Source organism: Etheostoma cragini, chromosome 4 (assembly GCF_013103735.1).
Source record: "Etheostoma cragini isolate CJK2018 chromosome 4, CSU_Ecrag_1.0, whole genome shotgun sequence".
Lineage (NCBI taxonomy): Eukaryota > Metazoa > Chordata > Actinopteri > Perciformes > Percidae > Etheostoma > Etheostoma cragini.
Window position 1 is genome coordinate 3,040,736 of NC_048410.1, and position 20,329 is coordinate 3,061,064.

The 20,329-nt window shown below is 41.3% G+C and overlaps 1 protein-coding gene and 1 long non-coding RNA gene across 2 annotated transcripts in view; one reads left to right on the forward strand and one right to left on the reverse strand.

The window, feature by feature from the left end:
- The window catches only part of epha8 (eph receptor A8), a 77,228-nt gene that overhangs the window by 6,924 nt on the left and 49,975 nt on the right, over positions 1–20,329 (forward strand). The window contains exons 2-5 of the mRNA XM_034868477.1: positions 10,375–10,428; positions 11,012–11,155; positions 12,366–12,515; positions 15,687–16,002. Of these exons, the coding sequence (XP_034724368.1) occupies positions 10,393–10,428; positions 11,012–11,155; positions 12,366–12,515; positions 15,687–16,002 (646 nt within the window). The 5' untranslated portion in view covers positions 10,375–10,392. The remainder of the gene's footprint in view (positions 1–10,374; positions 10,429–11,011; positions 11,156–12,365; positions 12,516–15,686; positions 16,003–20,329) is intronic.
- LOC117942854 lies at positions 2,475–17,286 on the reverse strand. Its single transcript, XR_004656235.1, has 3 exons — positions 17,229–17,286; positions 7,938–7,945; positions 2,475–2,487 (listed from the first exon to the last, which is right to left on the reverse strand). It is a non-coding gene; the product is annotated as an uncharacterized LOC117942854 (long non-coding RNA).

Consider the following 20,329-nt stretch of genomic DNA (forward strand, 5'->3'; position numbering starts at 1 on the left):
CTTGTTACTTCCTCTGTCTCACACTCTTCTGTATTTCTCTTACAACACACTCAGAAGAAGAACTGAACTTCAATTCTAAATTTGAACCATGTGAGTGAGCATATATTATTTTGCCTTTCTGAATGCATGTCATCCCTGTGTTTACATTACGGGTTATTGTGTGTGTTTATGCATAGAGACCTCTAGTCGACCCCATCGGACCTTATTTCGGGAAAAATATGTTTGGTTGGCACGGGGAGAGACAAATCATGTTTTGATCCGGTCTGAATTTAGTCGGTTTTACATGATAATTAAGGTGGGGGGATCTGAGTTTTCACTCTACCTTGACTTTATCCAGCAAGGTTGAAAAGAACACTGACTATGATTGTTTTTTCTTATCATTACATAACATAAGAGAACTGTAATTTCAGATACTATAAAGTGAAGAGGATGCAATTTAAAGTTTTGGGGGTGAAAGAGAAAACTCATACAAACAGGTAATAACAAAAGCAAAGAAACACCAAGGAGACATTGAGGTACTGCCATACATATAGAACAGTGTCTTTCATTTTACTTCATTTTGCCATAAAGTATAGGCTTTAAAAAATATATTTTCAACCTTTTAATTGGAGTGATAGGCATTCTCTGGACTTGTGACTCGACTTGAACTCGTGCCCTGATAACTTGGACTCGAGGATTTAGGAAAATGGACTCCAGCATTCAAGAAATTGCACTTGGGAGTTGGGTGAAGTTTCTGGCTGCTTTTATGTGTAATGGGCAGCAACATCGTATTCGTGTCCTAGACTCGGACTCAAGTCAGACACAAACTCAGGCATTGGTGACTCGACTCTGACTCTTTGTAGTGACTCGAGACTTGACTTGGACCCAAAAGTTAAGTTGGTGACTCGACTACAACAATGGTAATAAATCAGTTTAAACTTATAATGTCACAAACGATACAAATTTTAGGTTTTAAAGTTGTTGTTTTTTTTATTTCTGACTCAATTAATGACAAAATGTTAAAATTAGTTCTGAAAAACCTTTTGGGTGACATCACCCATTGGATTGTGGACTGCTGTTTTGAAGCCTTGAGCTTGCATTTTGGCCGTCACCATCTTGGTATTTTTGGGCGTTTGCCCACCTATAGTTTGTTTGCTTTGGTACCAATCAGTTGATACATTTTTAAACTTGGAGCAAACTACCCTTGGTTTCTTTGGTTTAACACCTGGAAAAATCCAATTGTACTAAAATTCATCATTACAAATCATGCCAGAACGTTCACTCCTCTGATTGGTTGGATAGATCTGGTGTGGGAACAAGAAAGTAAATACAGGAAGAAGGTCTTGTGTGGACTAGTGCATATTTCGTGCATCTTCATGGTCAAACCAGCTCATTACATTGTTACAGAGACATTGTTTTGTCTGCTCTGCTTACCGAGACACTGCTCTGCCACTGTCTGTCTCCAAATTTCAAGTTATGGACAGCAAGCTTGACTGTCTTTTTCTGTGATAGAAACATTGCAAGTTACTACATCTTGCTGCTCTGCTGCCTAGAAGATTGCATTACATATTAGCTCAGACTTGCGTAGTAGGCCTACACAGGTCATGGTACGCTTGTTTGGTCCGCTCAACTATAGTGCGATTCAACCGAACTTAACAAGGCAGGTGTAAAAGCACCCTTTAGAGCCAAAAGTGACCAAATTTGGATAAAAGGGGAGAGTTGGGGAGGATGATGCGTCTAAGCAAAGACGTATTGTATTTGGTGGCCTTCAGTCCAGTCGGTGGAGTTTTGCTGGCGGGTAAACGTGGACCTCTGGGTACTACCGCTGTTCATCTCGATGTACGGCAGTACACCGTGCTGGTTGAAAATCTGCTATCTCCCCCTTAAGTTACCAGCTAACGCTAGTGCTAACTAGCTGGCTTGGTTAACAGAACATTTAACAAGATATTTCTAGGCAAACAAAATGTTCCAGTATATCTTTTTCATGAAGTGAAAACACACAGTCAGAGGGTCCAAGTTTATACACAGAGAGGCTGTGTCCGTCTCCTAATTTTGTGTGTGAGTGACGGGTGATCTTGCATTGAAAGAAACACGGAAGGGAAGATTCTGCAGTTTCTACACATTTCTGCACTGTATCAACGCTGTAAGATTAGTAGAGATATTGTAAAAAAACATCAATTTGATGGGCCCATGCAACAGTTGTCCTCAGAGGGTTAAGAAAAGAAGGCATGCACCCGAGATGTTACAACATCAATCCAGCTATTTTCTAAACCCACTAATCCTTTGCAGGTGGGCTGGAGCCTGTCCCAGTTCACAATGGTTGAGAGCCAGGGTAATTGCTCATGCAGCCGTTGATGTGAAGAGGTGGGTTCAACTCTTAACACTGGTGCTAAAACTGTTCAATGAATGGATGCAGATACAAATATCTCTGTTTCTTGGCCACATTCAGCCATCACCCCCTGGTGCAGTAGGTGGATAAAAAAAAAAAAAAAAAAAAATGGAAACATTCTTTGAAACTAAAATCAAAAAGGACATTCCCCAAATGCTCCCAGCTGACAGCGCTGGAGGCGAGGTGAACAGACAACACACACACACACACACACACACACACACACACACACACACACACACACACACACACACAGTCCTCTGAAAAATGCATCTCAGAATAGATAGCAATTACACCATCTTTCCCACTGATCCCAGACCTGTGCAATTAACACTTCTATTCCAGAAAAGGTTATTGCTGTCAAAGAGCCCACACACAAACGCACACGCATACAGGCACACACACGCACGCGCACACACACAAAGTTATTAAGTTCTGGTTGTGTGGCTGATATAAGAGGCAGAAAGTTGTTATGCAGAGCTTGATATTTCCACTGAGTTAATATGCAGACCTGTTACTTCACATAGAGCCCAGCATAAAGCCTGGAAATGGCACCACTGAACGCACACACACACACACACACACACACACACAGTGTTAAACAGCCATCACATCCCACGGACTCTCTATCTTCATCGTCTTCTTTCCATCCCTCCCTCGCTCTCATTCTCTCTCTGTCTGAATTCTAAAGAAACGTCCCTAAATAATCTGAAATTAGATCTTTCAAAGAAAACAAAAGTCTTTGGCTTTGTCTGTCTTTTGATGCCTCTCCTCTTAAAACGTGTGTTGTCTACAGCTTCTGCACACTTAATTATAAGAGCATGAGACAGTGAAAGACAGTGGTAGTGGTTGGATTATCACCTAATCTGATCATAATAGGTGCAGGTACAGGTACTACATTACCCAAGGAGCAGAAAGGGACACTTTGATATTCTCTTAATATTAATTTATATGAATAATTTTCTCTGAGGTAGGGTAATAAACTAATAATAACACATCCCCCTATAAACTGAGTAGTCCTTTTTTTACATAATTTTTGGGGGCTTTTCCCTTTCTTATAGTGGATAGAAGGGGAAAAGAGATGGGGGATGACACACAGCAAAGGGACGCAGTTCGGATTCAAACCGGGCTGCTGCAGGACTCAGCCGACATGGGGTGAACTCTCTTACTGGGTGAGCTAGAGCCCCCCCACTGCGTAGTCCTTTGGCAGTATCACAAAACAACTTCAACTCAAGGTCCACACTATACCAAACTGTGTTCATCAGAGTTGCAATGGAGTTGTCACAACCTGGAAATAACAAGTTTGGACCCCAAATACAGACTGTAGAGATGAGGAATATTTATTCAGGGAGAACGGCTACAGCAGAAGGTGTCATGAGCCAGGCAGACAATTAGGCTTTTTTTTAACCTTTATTCATCCAGGTAAGTTGGTTTAGAACAAATTCTCATTTGCAACTAAGACCTGTCACATTCACACCTGGAAGCTACCCGGTACAACCACAGTCTGATCTGCTGGCCTCTGAGCAGCTCCGTTGGACCGGCTTATTTTTGGGGGTTAAGGGCCTTGCTTTAGGTGTCACCGCAGTGGTGGTAATGAGGGAGGGTTAGGGTTAGGGTTAGTTACAATAATAATAATAATTTATACTTTATTAATCCCACAAGGAAAATTAGTCACTGGAGAGATGTCAGAGTGAGGGGGCAGCCCATGGAAAGGCCCCCCGAGCAGTTGGGGGTTTGGTGCCTTGCTCAAATGCACCTTGGCAGTGCCTGGTCCGTATGGGGACTTGATCGTCGACCCTCTGGTCCACAACCCAACTCGCTGCAGACTGAGCTTCTGCCACACATGCTCTTTCACGTGCGATCGCTTCATCCACAGCGCTTTCAGGACTCCTCAACTGCTACTGCTACTTGTTACACACCTGTATTTTTGTAATTTATTTTTTAAAAGTTACTACACAAAACATAATTTCATTTTAGTAGGAAGCATGCATACCATTCTATTTTTCACGAATGCAGTCCACTCTACAGTGAAGTGTAAGTATGCACAGGCAATTTGAAAGGTACGTGGTCAGATTTGTTATCACAGTGTTTTCAACACTGGATAATGCAAATAGACAATGTTCAAATGATATGTAAATGACAACGAGGCCGAGACGAGAGTTACTAAAGAGTTAATCGACACGCACACAGTGTAGTTTGCGGGTCATTTGGGTCCCTGTCTGTTTCATTTTTCATTAAGAAGTTGCTAAATGTAACCACAGTGTGTTTGTTTGTGTGGTCTGGAAGGCTTTGGGGCAAATCTAGTTAGAAATGTAATGTGCATCGGACGTGAAAGTTGAGCAGGAAATATTTTCCATCAGTGCAGCAGACTCCGTCCCCGCAGCTACCTTCAGCGTCCTCAGAAACAACAATGATGAATAGACCCGTAAGCAACTCCCTTTCTATTGTATCTCACACCAGCAGCACATAATCAACTCTTCAAACCATTTTCTCTCTGTATGTGCTAATCAGTCTTTCATTCTCCCTTTCATCAGTTTTGGCATCCATTCTCTCTTTCATATCATATGTTATGAATAGAGTGAAATTGATTTCATGCTACAGGGCCTCGGTCTCGTACGAGAGTAGACCCCAAGATTTAGACACGTGCTTTAGAGGCAACTGCATTGAAGAAAACTGTTTAATTCTGGGAAACAACTCTCAAGAACTCTCTGATCTTCAGGCAACTCGGATTGCAACCTCTTTGTCTTGGTGGAAACAGTAAATGGGCTGAATAAAACAAAAGACAGTGAGATTAAAGAGCGAAAGGGAGCGTGGAGAATCAGAGGACTCGAGGAACGCGGATCAGAACTGCATTAATTGGCATAAACAGTCAGAGGAGGCTGAGACGCTTGACTGCTTGACCCCAGAATCTCCCGATCAGAAACCCAATTAGAGAAAAATTAGAAGAAACTATCACTAGCGTGGATTAATTTTACAGTCTGTTTTTGTTTATTCTTTTATGTGTTGATGATGTAGATGATATCAGTTATAATGGCAGTTTACTCCGGGCTTGGTTTATATTGACAACATTTCATTTCCAGTTTTGTTCAGGTGCCTCCGGATATTCCAACGTCGCTCATTTCACCTTCCACTTTCTTTGTGTTGACATTTTAAACTCTGGTTAATTTCTGAGGACTATGGTAGACTATCTGTACAATCAGAGTTTTTATATCTTAAACAACCTTTAAATGTACACGCTACACCAAAACAAGTTCCCCCCACTCCGGCGCTTAGCCCCGCCCATGACGATTGTGATTGGTTTAAAGAAATGCCAATAAACCAGAGCATGTGTTTTTCAAACAACCCTGAATGCTGTGTGGACTAGCCAGACCCTCCTTCGCAGCGCTGTGGAGGAAGGTCTGGCAATGTGGATTGATGTCCAGATAAGTGCCTGGATTCGACCAAATGAAGGTGCCAGTATCCTAATTCAGCTGTTGCATGACATGGTGACAGTAAAACCTCTTGGATTTATCTACCAATATCTTGGTATATGACTTCCAATGTGTTTTGTATGCATTTTATGACGTAACATTCAGGACTTGATATTTCATTTTTTTGCTCGCCACTGTGGCCGGTGGCGTCCAAAGTTAGCCACGCAGCATTTTCACTTTAGCTACTTTTTTGTGGGAAATTCAATTTTTTATTAAAGTTGAATGTGGTGTGATACAGTGGACTTAGGTAACTAGATTTACGAGCCTTTTAAATTTGAATGACCACCAAAATTGAGACTTCACAACATGTAGGCTATAACACTGCAGTCATGAAATATTCAGCTCTGAGGAGGTTGTTTGTAGTCTTGCATTGCCAGAGCTATCTTCACAGCGCTGTGGAGTACTTTTGGGAAATAAAGTGTGGTTTGTTGGAGAACAGCAGTGCCATGTGTTTGATTCTCATGGACTTAAGCCAAAGTTGAACAAACACTAAACTTATCAGGGACGGTTCATGACCCACACCTCAGACAAAATTTGTACAGTTTAGCTTAACCAACTTTTTCTTTGTTTGAATATACTGTAGTCCGAAGGAGGATTGAAATATCCAGTGATGATAGACGTTTTATCTTCATGTACTTGTGTGTACCTGCAGTAGGCTATATTTGCATTGGGTGTTATGTTAATGTGTGTGTGAGGAGACAGTTTTGTGCAGTGTGTGATAGAGAACTCTCTTATCTTACTCTCAGAAGACAAACATGCCCCCTCATTCTCTCCGACTCCTCTTCTTTTTCTCCTTCTACCTGGCTGTCTGCGAGAGGCGAGAGGAAAATATATTTCCATTATTTACAAAACTAAACAACAACCAATCTTGTCCAATCTGCGTGCCGTACAACTCCCAACCTCCTGACAATCTGCCTTCAGCCGCTGGGAGATTTTCACTCCTGGGGAAAATTACAAGGAGGAAAAATGTAAGATTTCCTCCCCAAAAAAAGAGAGGTTGAAAGTGCAGCGATGGCAGGACGGGAATAATGAGGGCGATAGAGAGGTTATACACCCCGCTAATTAGACGAGGTCTTCACAAGTTCAAGGACGATTTCAATTTAGCTGATAAAGATGAGAGGATGAAGGAAACGGGAGGGATGGGTGAGTCTTTCTACATCTTAATTATCACAGTTTTTGGCTGGTTGCGCCTTGGGGAGTGTGTGTGTGTGTGTGTGTGTGTGTGTGTGTGTGTGTGTGTGTGTGTGTGTGTGTGTGTGTGAGACGAGGGGGTAGCAGGGTGAGTCAGGGCTCAGGAGAGGAGTTGGAGGGCTTCCATGCAAAGCCCTGTTGTCTTATCTGAGGCCGAGTTCAGCTGGGCGTGGCCCAAAAGCTTCCCGGGGTCGACACTTTCCCTTTCAATTACGCCGACACTCGCACAAGGATCCTCAGCCCAGGAGGATCATGGGTAACACCGTGGGTTAAACACACATTGGCTGTCTTCACTTATACATCCATAAAAATTGGTTGAAATCATTTTGACTTGGACTAAATAATCAGGGAAACATTTTGTTGAAGGTTGATTTTTATTGTGTTCATGATACAACAGAGAGCACCAGTTTGAAATCTGATGAATACCCAGCATGCCTTCCCATGTTATCCTCGCTACAGCTCATCTGACTCGAGAATTGCTTTTCTCCATGTAGATGAGGAGGAAGTCATATAGTTTGGCACTGAGTCACTGGTTCTGTTTACACCCACTGAGCTATTTCTTTATCCTTATTGTCTTTTTTATGTCAGGAAAGAATACATTCTTATTTCCTGTGCCGCTCTGCTTTAAATGAACACACAGGGCTGGTCTTATTGATTTTTGAACCCTAGCTGAAATGCTGCATTGAGGTCACCCACTCCACATCTTCAAAACATAATTAAATGGCATCCTATAGGTGCCCTACCACACCTATTCCATGACTTTGTAGTAATGTCTGAAGTTCTATCATGGACTCTATGACATGTTTTGTGGAAAAGATGCCTTGGTTAGCTTGTTTAATTCTTGTGTTGTATATAAAGCCTGCAGGAAGACTCAGCTCCATTTGTGCCAGTTCTCATTAATTGATCACTTTTGACTCTGATTGGCTAACATCTAGCCAATGAGGAGCCTTTACCCAGCGCAACTGGGCGATCTCATGAATAGTAATGAGCTCAGGCAACTTGACATCAGACTGACCAGCTGTTGTAATTGGCCTGATTTTTTATTTCTATCAGTGGCTAGAGCTGACAGAGGAGGTACCAGTTCATTTTCACATTCACCACATAGCACACACATATGGACCTAACGTATTCTAAAAATGTGCAAGTAAAAACGTTTTCTTTGTGACAGGGCACCTTTACATTTCTTAACCCTCATGTTGTCTTCGGGTCAAATTTGACCCTTTTTCAAAGTTTTTTAAAATATCTGAAATAAAGAAAGTCAAAATACGGTTGAAAAATGTTGGAAAAAGAGGAAAGAATCAAAAATACAAAAACTTCATAAAAAAACTTTGAATGAAGCAACAAAAACGTTGAGAGGGGAAAATGTTTTTCATGGACACACGGAAGACAACACAAGGGTTAAATCGGTGCTCAAAGGATTTAGTTTTGGACTTCCATTTACACACACACACACACACACACACACACACACACACACACACACACACACACACACACACACACACACACACACACACACACACACACAAAAATAGTGGTTAAGGTGTATTTTTGTTATTAGGCTATAACATAAATTCCTTGCAAATAGGGCTTTAGTGTTAGGTTACATGAGACCCAGAACACAGAGATAAAAACAGCACACGGAAAACAGGATAACGTAAAGGTGGTTTTAATGAGTGTAGTGGCAAGTCCAACAGAACAGGTGACAGGTCGGGTGGATGGCGGAAGGCAGGCCGGAGGGATCCGTGCGGAGAGGCAGAGAAGACACAGTGAACACGAGAAAACACGAAAGAAAACGGGAGTAAATCCTAGAGCACATAAGACAACTGATACTGAGAGCCACGATACCACATGTGGGTATGTAACAATCTGGCGCCAAAGAGGTGGTCGGGTTTATGAATGGCAGGAGTTGATGAGTTAATGGGAAACAGCTGAGCGGATGACGGCACAGGTGATGGTAGCCACGCCTCTGAGCAGGAACGCCCTCACAGCCAACCAGAAAGACAAAACAAAACAGAGGAAAAGCATGCCAAAGGTTGGGGGAGGACAGCAGACCACAACATTTAGTCTGTGGAACTCCCTTTAGACAGAATAACTGAGCTATTCAAAAAGTTATTTAAGTTATTTATTCCTATACTGATTTGGATTTTAGTCCAACAAAAGACAGAAAGTCAGACCGACTGATTCAACTGTTTAATCAAGGCCGGACAGACATAAAAGGGATAATTCACTGTACAATTTCAAGATAGTGAAACTGGCGCAAATGTCGGTATTGGGGAAATCTCGAAATTGGTGAAATTTTGAAATAGGCGACATTTTCTAAGCAAAATAAAAGAGAGAAAACTAATTGTTTAAGTTTGTACTGTATGTGAACACTGAAGAATTAAATCTACTTCCTGAAGATCATTCAGTTATTTACTTGAACAATTTCATTCTTCTTCTCCTGCACTGCAGAAGTGTGCCTGTCAACAGTACACGCCGTCTGATGCATTCAAATAAATCTGAATTTTGAATGTAATCTTCCCGTGCCTCCCACCCCATGAGATCGGTGTATTTCCTGGGCTCCGCGTCTGCAGCTCGAGGTCTATGGGAGCTTATATCTCCTCACAGTCAGAGTGGGAACAGAGGTGCAGAGAGGCGTAACACACATTAATAATATAATTACCAATCCATTTCACTTACTGTTCCCTCTCGTAATTCTATCATTGGCTGCTGGCCGCATTCAGTAAACAACGTAAATCTAATCACATACATGAGGGGCATCTCATTAAATGGATATGTGTCCCGTTGGAATTACATTAAGTTAATTCCAACATGCTGAAATGTAGAACACACGATTGTGTGCGTTAAACGTCGCTCGCCCGAAAAGAATATAACAGTTTTTAGTTTAGATTTTCCAATCAAGCTTTGACAAAGACTATGACAAAGTGAATGAGAAGACGGCTCCTTAACCTCATGCAGAGGTACAATCTACACAGTTTGGTTTTGACTGTCAAAGTGTGCGTCACTCCAACTCATTATATGTATAGATATGTATAGATAATGAGCTCTGAAATCATCTGGAAGCTCAAAGCATCCCATTCGTTTTGTGAGAGATTCAAATGACGCAAACCATGCACCTGCCACACTAGCATGAGTGCCGCTCGTGTGACAGGAGTCGCCTCGTGTTTCATTTGAAGTCAATGCTAATAATGTTGCGATGTGGATCGGGAGTAGAAGCGTAGGCTCTGACGCTTATGTGGGAAATATAGACAGCAACTGAATGATTTGCGAAATGTGAAGATGTGTGAACATGTGAGTGACCCACAAATGTTTCCCTCCCTCTTCTTCTTTCTCTCTGCACAGTGGGACGCCATTAACGAGATGGACGAGTACTTCAGCCCCATCCACACGTACCAGGTGTGTAATGTTTTTTTCTCAGTTTTTTCCAAGTAAATTAAGTTAGATTTTTAAACACAAACTGTAAAATTAATCACTTTATATTTGTTGGATTATAAGGTAACATTTTTCATTAAATTACACAAATAGAGATTACACAACTCCTGCAACTTACTTGGTAATTCTTCAACGATTTGCTTCAGTATTTATGGCGGTTGTGGCTTTGAGATGGTGGTTTTGTTTCAGTTCATAGGATAATGCTTAACTGAGCATAATTATATCCCATACTGCAGCCAGGGCATGAGTTCCAGACCCAAACGCCAGTTTACTATAAGAGCTTGCCTCCCAACATGCACATGTTCCAGCAAAACAAAAAATGTGTACTTAATGGCTCAATTCAGAATCAAAAAATAACTTGTCTCCCCCCGTTCCTACCATACATATCCATCCCAAATAACGCCATAAGGTCCACCGGAAAGGAGGGACATTGCCTCTCTATGAGCCACAGATCCACAGACTACAACGTTTGTTTGCGTAGATGATATAATATATATACAGTATGTTGCTGCTAGAGTCGCTGATCATAACACCTACTCTGAATCAGGTCTGTAACGTGATGAGCCCCAGCCAGAACAACTGGCTGAGGACGGGCTGGCTCCCTCGAGACGGAGCGAGGAGGATCTACATCGAGGTCAAGTTCACACTGAGAGACTGCAACAGCATGCCTGGTGTACTGGGCACCTGCAAGGTAACACTCAGACTGGGAGGGGAGGGTGGGAAAGCCAGTGGAGAGAGCAGGGGAAACAAGGATAGATTATTATTCAGTTTATAGTTCAAAACCACAGTTTGAGATGAAGTCTATTTAAAATCTCACAAGAGTTCAAAGACTCACAGTGGCCTTTCAACATAATTAGGAAACGAGTTTGACATATCGCTCACTTTACCTAATATGTGAAAAGAGCAAATGGGACCACATAATCGGTCTCTGTGTCTGACAGGTGCACATGCTAACATTACAGCACTTTATCCCGGCAGTACATAATTCTAACCTTAAAAAAACTAAGAAAATGAGAACCTGCCGCAGTTTTAAGGTGGGGTTGTGAGCTAACTTTAATTACCAAATTGACCTGATAAGGCTTTATAGGAATGTAGATGTGAAACCTTGTTGTGAAAACTAGTTGTTTTCCGGTCTTTTTGGTCTGAGGTTCCCCCACAGCCCTGTCAGATGACCTCACGTACTGTACCTCTTCATCAATGCATAATCTATGTTAAACACCACCAACTTTTGATCACATTTTATAATAAGACCACAGACACACATGCATTGCTCCATAAAAGCAGCTATCATCCCAAACACACCTTCAAGGGTATCATTGAATCACATGCATCTGTTTTCGCCGCCTCTCCTCCCGACCATCAAATCTACACGCAGCCGTCCCCACCCTCTTCAACTGCCTCAGACCCGGAGGCTTCAGCAGACGCCATCTTCGTTAGATCCGAAACAGCACCTTGGCCTCCCTCGCTCCTACTCGCTCTCCCAATTAACACACTCCCCTACTTAACCCCAACTTACTATTTACCTTCCCTAACCAGGGTTTACTTCCCCACACCAAACCTCCACTTCACCCCAACTGTCTTTTCCCAAACCCTAAACCGGGTTTGGAACCGCATACAAACCCTCCCCTTACCTCAACTGTCTTTACCCAAACCCTAAACAGCGTTTGTATCCCAACCCCCACTACAACATCTTATCTCCTGGAGGCGGGACCTACCCTGAGCCCACACACAACTCACCATCCAACCTTCTACACCCCTGTCCCCCATACCTGTAATCATAAATTTGTCCTCTTCCTCTGTCCAGTGGTCCCATGATTGGGTCTCGGGTAATAATGCATGACTCATTTTGTGAAAACAATGAACACACATACAGTACTTATTGTAACCTGTTTATTCTCCAGGAAACCTTCAACCTGTACTACTATGAGTCCGACAGAGCGGTAGGCTCGGCTGTACGGGAGAACCAGTTCATTAAGATTGACACCATCGCCGCTGACGAGAGCTTCACAGGGGTGGACCTGGGAGTCCGCAGACTTAAACTCAACACTGAGGTATGAGCAACAACACTCCAGCAGCCCCAAAACCGATTGATACGACAGGCAAATGTCAGTCCAGGCTCTTTGAAGCAATGTCTCACTTTGGATTGTAAGTTTATTCTAATTCTCGGCACGTACGCCTCTGCAGTAGTTCAAGATAAGTTGGAAACCTCTAGAGCCTCTTCCAGTCTCGTCACTCAGGCTGTTTTGTGATCGGTTCTGCAGATCTGTGAAAGAAAACAAACCTGGCTCAGTTCAGTATCATGGGAAATACAATGATATTGATAACCGATTTAAATTTGACACCAGATAGTGGAGCTACTCTTTTATTGATACCTCACATTGTTCCAAAGAGGAAAATGTGAAATACATGGTATAATTCATTGAGCACAATACATTCGCTGCCCTGAGTTAGCTTTAAAAAACACAAAAAGCGTCAGTAGGTTGTGGTATTGTTGGTAGAGGGGCTTTGCCATTGACTCTTTAACCTATTTTCTGTTTTATTGAGGCTGTAGTAGCGTCAAAGGTTGAACATTCGGACAATGATACAAAAGGATGTTAAATACACTTGAAAAAGAACCAAATGGTTTAATCCACAAATAAACAATTAGAAAGAACCAAAAAACAAAGAAAGAAAGAAACGTAAAATTACTCAACACCAGTAGTAGCTGCTTGTTGGAGCTTTCAAGACGTAGAGACAAAATAGCCGACTCTGACTCTTACTGTCCCTCGCGGTCGGTGTGTATGTCACTAATTTGGTGGATGGATGTGAAGGTGGGAGGGTAAGAGCGGTAAGGGAACAAGGGAAAATGTAGGAGGGGTGACTTCACCTGTGTTTGCAATATGTGTAAAACTAACTTCAGTTAAAAGAAAGGGCTGAAAACTGATTTTGGGCGCACTCACACTTGGCCCAGTTGACGTGAACCGTGCCCGAGCACGATTGTCCCTCCTCCCCACTCCCCAGTCCCCGCCAGAGCATGCTTACATCATTACATTGCGGGAAAATAAATGACCACGTTAATTTCAACTTGGGCAAACTTTGAAAAAGCTAATTTGTTGAAAAAGCAAACCATTTTGACAGTTCCGACCTTTGAGAAGACAGAGAAGCAGAAAGTCCAAAATGGAGGACACTGTTGTAGCTCATTAGCCATGTTGCACCATTCACTTTTGCTTAACTTAGTTGCAGTATTAGCTGCTTTCCTAAAGAGGAATGGTTTACTGACAGATGTCAGACAGGGGCCCATGGTACAATTAGGTGTTTTGTAACGTAAGCTAAAGAGCTAACACATTTGTCATCTTACCGTTAGCAAGCTTGTTAGCTTTCAGAGCTTCATTTTCCCTCTTCGTTGACTTTTTATTGAACAACACGGTGTACAAAATGCTGGAGGGAAGTACACAGAACATCGGAGAGAAAATGGAGAGGATAATTTATGGACACAGTACATCTGCCCAATAACCATATATCAACACTTATCAACCCCTGGTAATTATAGGGTGTTGCCTTAAAGCTGTCCTTATAGTTTCATATGCTTCCGCAACAAAGTTTTTAAATAAGGAACTGAATCCGTTCCTGGGTGTTAACAAGATAATCAACTGTGATATGAGATGAAAAACAAGCATATAAAAATGTAAAAACATCTGTGTTTCCGGGATGCCGTTGGAAACAAAGCAGTTGATTAATGACTGCTGCCAACGCAGAACACCACACACCAGTCCAGAGATTAAATTAAGACCTGGTTCTCACTGTTCCACCTGTTTCATTCAGGACCACTGCGGCGACCACTGTTTGAGTTTTAAGTATGAAAGAGTGGGAGAACTTTCCAAACTCTAGGAAGACGTCTAGCTCACAGAGGTTTCCTAAATATGAAATATGTCCATGTATACCAAACAAGATATTACCAAACAAGTTCGAAAAAACTACAGTACCACCTGACCATCTTTTTGTCCAGTTCAGCGGGATGTTGTACCAGCACAAGGTTATTATAGTTTTGAGTTAGTGTTTTAATTTTAATTTTAGATTGAGTTTATCGGAGTGTGTTTACTAGCTCTGGTTCAGTTTTTGGTTTTTTAAGAAAAAGTTTGTTTTAATATTTTTATTTTTTATCTGGGCCAGGTGCAGTATAAAGTCTATAAAGAAGTATGTAGCTGCATATATATATATATATATATATATATATATATATATATATGCTTGGAGAACTGGGATGTTTGATGTTAATCTTGTTGCCCGGAGCAATCTTAGATAATGAAAATATCCACTCCGTTCAGTTTGAGTAGAAAAACTAAAACTTGAAATAATTTGCATTCATTTTTATGTTTTCTACATTCATTTTTTAACCTGGCAATATTACAGTTTCAGTTTAATTTGAAGGTTTTAGTTTTGTTACAGTTGATTTAAGTTTTAGATTTATTTTACTAGAACTTACCTGTTAGAGCTAGGACTGGGTACTGAAATCCGGTACTTTTTTTGGTACCTACCCATGTAGGATGACATCGCCTCTGCAGGTTTTTTAAAGCTATAGTGCGTGGTTCTTCTCTCCTTCATGAGGAATTCTAAGTAATGACAACAACACTGTCGGCGCGTCAATCTGAGCCCTCCTCCACACAGACGGTAGTATGCAATGGAGGACACGGAGGATTAAAAAACATGATGGACTCTTCAGAAGAGGGGATCATCTTCACTTGAGTTTCTACGCGAGAAAGTCGCCGGAATACACAATCTTCTGAACATAGTCATACTGAGAAATACAGAGAGGAAAGTACCAGTCCAGTGTAAGAAGTTAATCATTTTGTGATTTGATCCTTTGTAGGGACGGGTTTCAGAGGGGAGAGGGAGGTGTTCTTCATGTGATGTGGAAAATGTTTTAAATAAATCACAAGGTCTAAGTAAGTAGTAGTACATTTTTTGCTATTGCAGAGGAACAGTGGCAAAAAAAGGTACCATCGAGTATTGGAACACAATTTGAGGTGTCGGCATTGGTACCAAAAACAAGGTGAACGGTACCCAACCCTAGTTCCAGCCACAGTAAAGAATGTTCTCCCCCAAAACAAGAAAAGGGGAAACACGAGCACACCAAGTCAGACAAACACAGTCTTGTTGATCACGCATCCTATCCATTTTGTACTTGCTGTTATTGTCAAAAACCCCTCTCATGATGACCTGAAGTGTGTCTTCTCTTCTCCAAGGTGCGAGGCGTGGGCCCTCTGAGCAAACGAGGCTTCTACCTGGCCTTCCAGGACATCGGCGCGTGCATCGCCCTCACCTCTGTGCGGGTGTACTACAAACGCTGCGTGGGCGTGAGCCGTAACCTGGCCGTGTTCACCGATGTGGTGACGGGCGCCGACTCCTCCTCCCTGGTGGAGGTCCGGGGTCAGTGTGTGGATCACGCAGAGGAGAGGGACACGCCCAAGATGTACTGCAGCGCCGAGGGCGAGTGGCTGGTGCCCATCGGGAGGTGTGTGTGCTCCGCCGGATTCGAAGAGCACAGAGATTCCTGCGTGGGTAAGTCGACCCGGTGCAGTTAAAACGGAATCTGGTGCGTTCGCTGGTTCGGTTTTTATTGTGAAAACTGTCATTTCCTCTTAATTAACAATGTTTTTTTGGCTCTCAACAGCTGCGTCTTGTCTGATCTTTGTGCTCTATGCTCTGTCGTTTTATCTAATGTGTTCTGTGTTGTACTTTGTTTGGCAGATTAAAAAAAATTAACTAATTTCAATTCCTCACAATACTGTAATTGAGTAGTTAATTGTGTACTTTTTCTTTTTAAAATCGTTTATTACATCTATAATTTTACCTTTACTTGACTTTTGATTTAAGTATTATACTTTGCTACATTTGAAATCCGTTACTGATTGAAACAGTTGTAGATTTTCTTTTCTTTTTCTTCAATGTTTTTTCTCGCTTTTTTTAAGTTTAAATTTTTTTTGAATAAAAGGTTTTTAATGTTTTTTTGAGTTTTGTGCCCTTAATAAATTGCAAAAGACTGCCACTTAATTAAATAAGTATACATTATATATCAAGTATAAATACAAAAATTACAACCCCACCTTCCCCGCTGTTAAAAAGTAAATTTCATTTTTTTGTTATTTTTAAACTACTTTTTACTTTTAAAAATGTACTCAAGTAGAACTTGTGTAAATTTTTATGCAAGAAATGTACTTGTACTTACAGTATGTAAAAGATATCAAAGTAAAAGTACTTATACTTTAGTGGAATATTTTTGCACTCTTTCCACCTCTGTTGTTTTGTTGCTAATCTTCCGGCTCCGGTGTCTTGTTTTGTGCTCTGCTTGTGTTGTTTTTTTTTGTTTCTTTGTATTTAAAAAAAGCCTTTTTTTTAACATCGAGCAAATGAGACTACACATTTTTGGCTAATTCTGACATTTTTAAACCATGTAAATCATGCTTTTTTATTTATCTCTCCTATTAAGTCTCCTTCTGAGATAAAGTGAATTGAAACTGGTGCAGAACATGGAAGCAAACCAAGAAAGCGAATTCTGGTGTGGTTTGTTTATGCTGGTAACCATAGGCGCGGATACCGTACAGAGCTCGAGCACCCACATAGCTCGAGCACCCACAGGAAGCACTGCCAGTAGGCTACATTCATTTAAAATTAAACATTGCAGTCGGTGCTAAGTGGAGCATGTGAGCGCTGATCTGTGTCACGAGTCAGTTACACTTCTCATCTCCAATCCTATCTGTAGTTGTGAGAAGTGGCGCCGTCCTGACTTTTTTTTTTTTAAAGGGCGTGCGCCCGTGAGCACCCACGGAGGAAATCATTAATCGGGAACGCATTGAAAACCAATCACATGATTGTGTGAAAGTACAGTACATGTGACTTTGGCTTCAATTCAAAAGCTAAACCATGATTATGTACTCACTCAATGTGCTGGTGTTGGAAACTGTCATGGAAGTGAATACCTAAGCGATACAGTATTTATTTAAACTGTATAAAATATCTAGGTAATTTTGCAAGATCATTTAGTAACCATGGTGAGCAGGACACTTACCTAGAACAGCATATTAGGACCACTGCAGGAAAAAAATAAGAATTTCAGATATTTTTTCATGTACATTTTTGACTTTTTAATCTCAGAGAATATCTCAGTTTTTTCTCGTAAATTCCCCACTTTAATCTCAGAGAAATTCTTTTTTCCTAAATTTACTTAGAAATTCTGATTTCTTTTCTTTGAAGGTCACCCCCCTCCCCGGGCTCTGTACTATTTTGTACCGTATACTTTCTTATAATGACCCTAATACGTCGTCGTAGTTACTACTCCTGAAGTAAAGAGCAGCAATGAGTTAACGTTTTCTTTGGTCCAGAGGAAGGGAACCGAATTAAACACTGGTGTAATTAAAACACTTAAAATCTCCTTAAAAGACCTGGTTCGGTTCTAAGAAACTGTTTAAAAGAAGGCCAAATGCTCAGAGCAGGGCCAGAGGACCACAGGACAGGACGGACAGCGGGAACATAAAACTTTAAATAAAAGGTCTCCTCCACTCCTGCTCAGCTCATCTCCCCTCTATAATAAATAAAATTACAATAATTAAAATATATAATATACACTGTGAAATAGAGAAAAGAATAGGGGGGGGGGGGGAGAAAAAAAAAGAAAAGTTAAGATAAATAAAATAAATAAAATATATAAAAGTTTTGTTGATAAATAAAATGCCCGGTTAAGTACAATTAAATTAAATCAAAATATATTAAAATATATTAAAATAACTTTTTGACATAACCACATTTAGAGTCCTAAAATACTGTTTTAATTACTTGCCCCTAAGGATAAAAAATACACATACCATTAAAATTAGTAAATAAGTGCTTTGAAAAGTGCTTATAAAAATAAAAAGTGCCATGCAATAATAAATAAATAAATAATAATAAAACATTTAAAGGTTAGGGCTAGGGTAAGTGTTAGGGCAAAGTTAAGGCATAGGGTAAAGTTAAGGGCTAGGGATAGTTTTAGGGTAAAGGTTACTTTTAGGGTAAGGTTGAGGGTTAGGGTAAAGTTAAGGGTTAGGTAAAAGTAAGGGATAGGGATAGTTTTAGGGGTAATTAGGTTAGGGTTCATGTGTTCATGACAGTGTCATGTCAATCTTATGTAGAAAACGTCTAGTAAAATGTAACCTACTGTTAAAAAAAGGCAAGCGAAAAAAGTCGTTCCTTTTGACTCGAATGGTGAAATCTCTATCACCCTCTTTTCTTTGAAAAATGGTTTTCTCAACAAAATCATCAGAGCACCACAGCATCCGAGTTGCCCATTTATTTGACTACCTGAAGGTTTCCTCTGAGCTCAGAGCGTCAGCGCGGACGTCTCTAGAATGTAAAAGGCCTTGGAAGCGACGTATGCATTTGGAAAGGTTCTAACCTTTGTGGTGAATCCGAAAGTCTGTTTGAAGTTCTGGCTGTGGATCCTGTGGAAAGTTCAATGTCTGGTCAAAAGCTTTTCTCAAGTAGGTAAATACTGAGAAAATAGCCGTGTGTCTGTCTGACCTGAAGGTTTTCTCTCTCTTTCATTCACCCGATGATGATGAAAAGAGGCGAGACGCTTCAGATGAAAGGATTCTTGATCCTCTCTTGGTTTTCCTTTTTGTGAAACCACATTCTGTTTGTTTTTGTCTCTTTTTGATTTTTCATGGGGGGGTCTGATAGGCTGACCTCATTTGGAGACCTGTGCATATTTGAAGTTGCCATGGGTTACATTAATTAAAACCTATTAATCACAGAGCGATGGATAATTAAACGCTAAAAGCAGTTTGTCAGCTAAACGAGCCGAACGAGACACGCAACACTGGTTCGCTTGCATCCTCCCCCTTCCTCTTCCTCCTCCCGACACAAGCATGTACGCATGCATGCACGCACACGCACACGCGTGCACACACACACACACACACACACACACACACACACACACACACACACACACACACACACACAACTCTCTGTTGTGTCTCACCAATCTAAGGCCAATGACAAACTCTTGGTTCAACACAGTGAGAGCTCCTGGTCAAAATGGGTTTAAAACTGTAGCAAGTGTGTGTGTGTGTGTGTGTGTGTGTGTGTGTGTGTGTGCATGCCTATGTGTGTCCAGTTCAGAGGGGCACTTACAGACTTTCTATAATTAGTTGCAGCCAATTAGCAACAGCACAGAAATGCACAAAAGCAGAGCCCATGAAGAAAGCAGATATAAGTTGGAAGGTAGAAGGACCTTAAGCCACGTTTTGTCTATGGATCTGACTTTATCCACACATTAAGGCTGATTTTAATGTAGGACATGGATGGAAGTTATCGGAGGTTACATATAAAGAATCTAAAAGAAAAAAAAGATACTATTTGCAGTATGACATGATTCTTTGGTTGTAGGTAATGTTTTTACCCTGTATTTTATCTACCATTACATCACTGCAGCTGGAGCAGAAAGTAGATGTTTGGTGGAAAGGGGGTGGGAAAGAAAAAAGACCTCTTCAATATATCCTCCACTGACTGTCTTATCTCTTCTGGCACCAAACTGGGTCGTCGGGCTAATTCCCCCTCGCCAAAGCCAGCCACAGTCACGCACACACGAGACCAGGCGGGGCACGAGATGGTGAAAGGAAGAAAGCTTAAGTGGAGAAGGCTTGTATGTGTGTGTGTGTGCAGAGAGAGAGAGAGAGAGAGAGAGAGAGAGAGAGAGAGAGAGAAATCAGACATGAATGTGCGTGAATATGTGTGTGTATATGAGCGTGCTTAAGTGGTTCTCCCCTGACAAAGGTGCTGAGCTTTGGCTGAGAGCACGACATGGTAGGAGTGTGTTTGTGTGTGTGTGTGTGTGTGTGTGTGTGTGTGT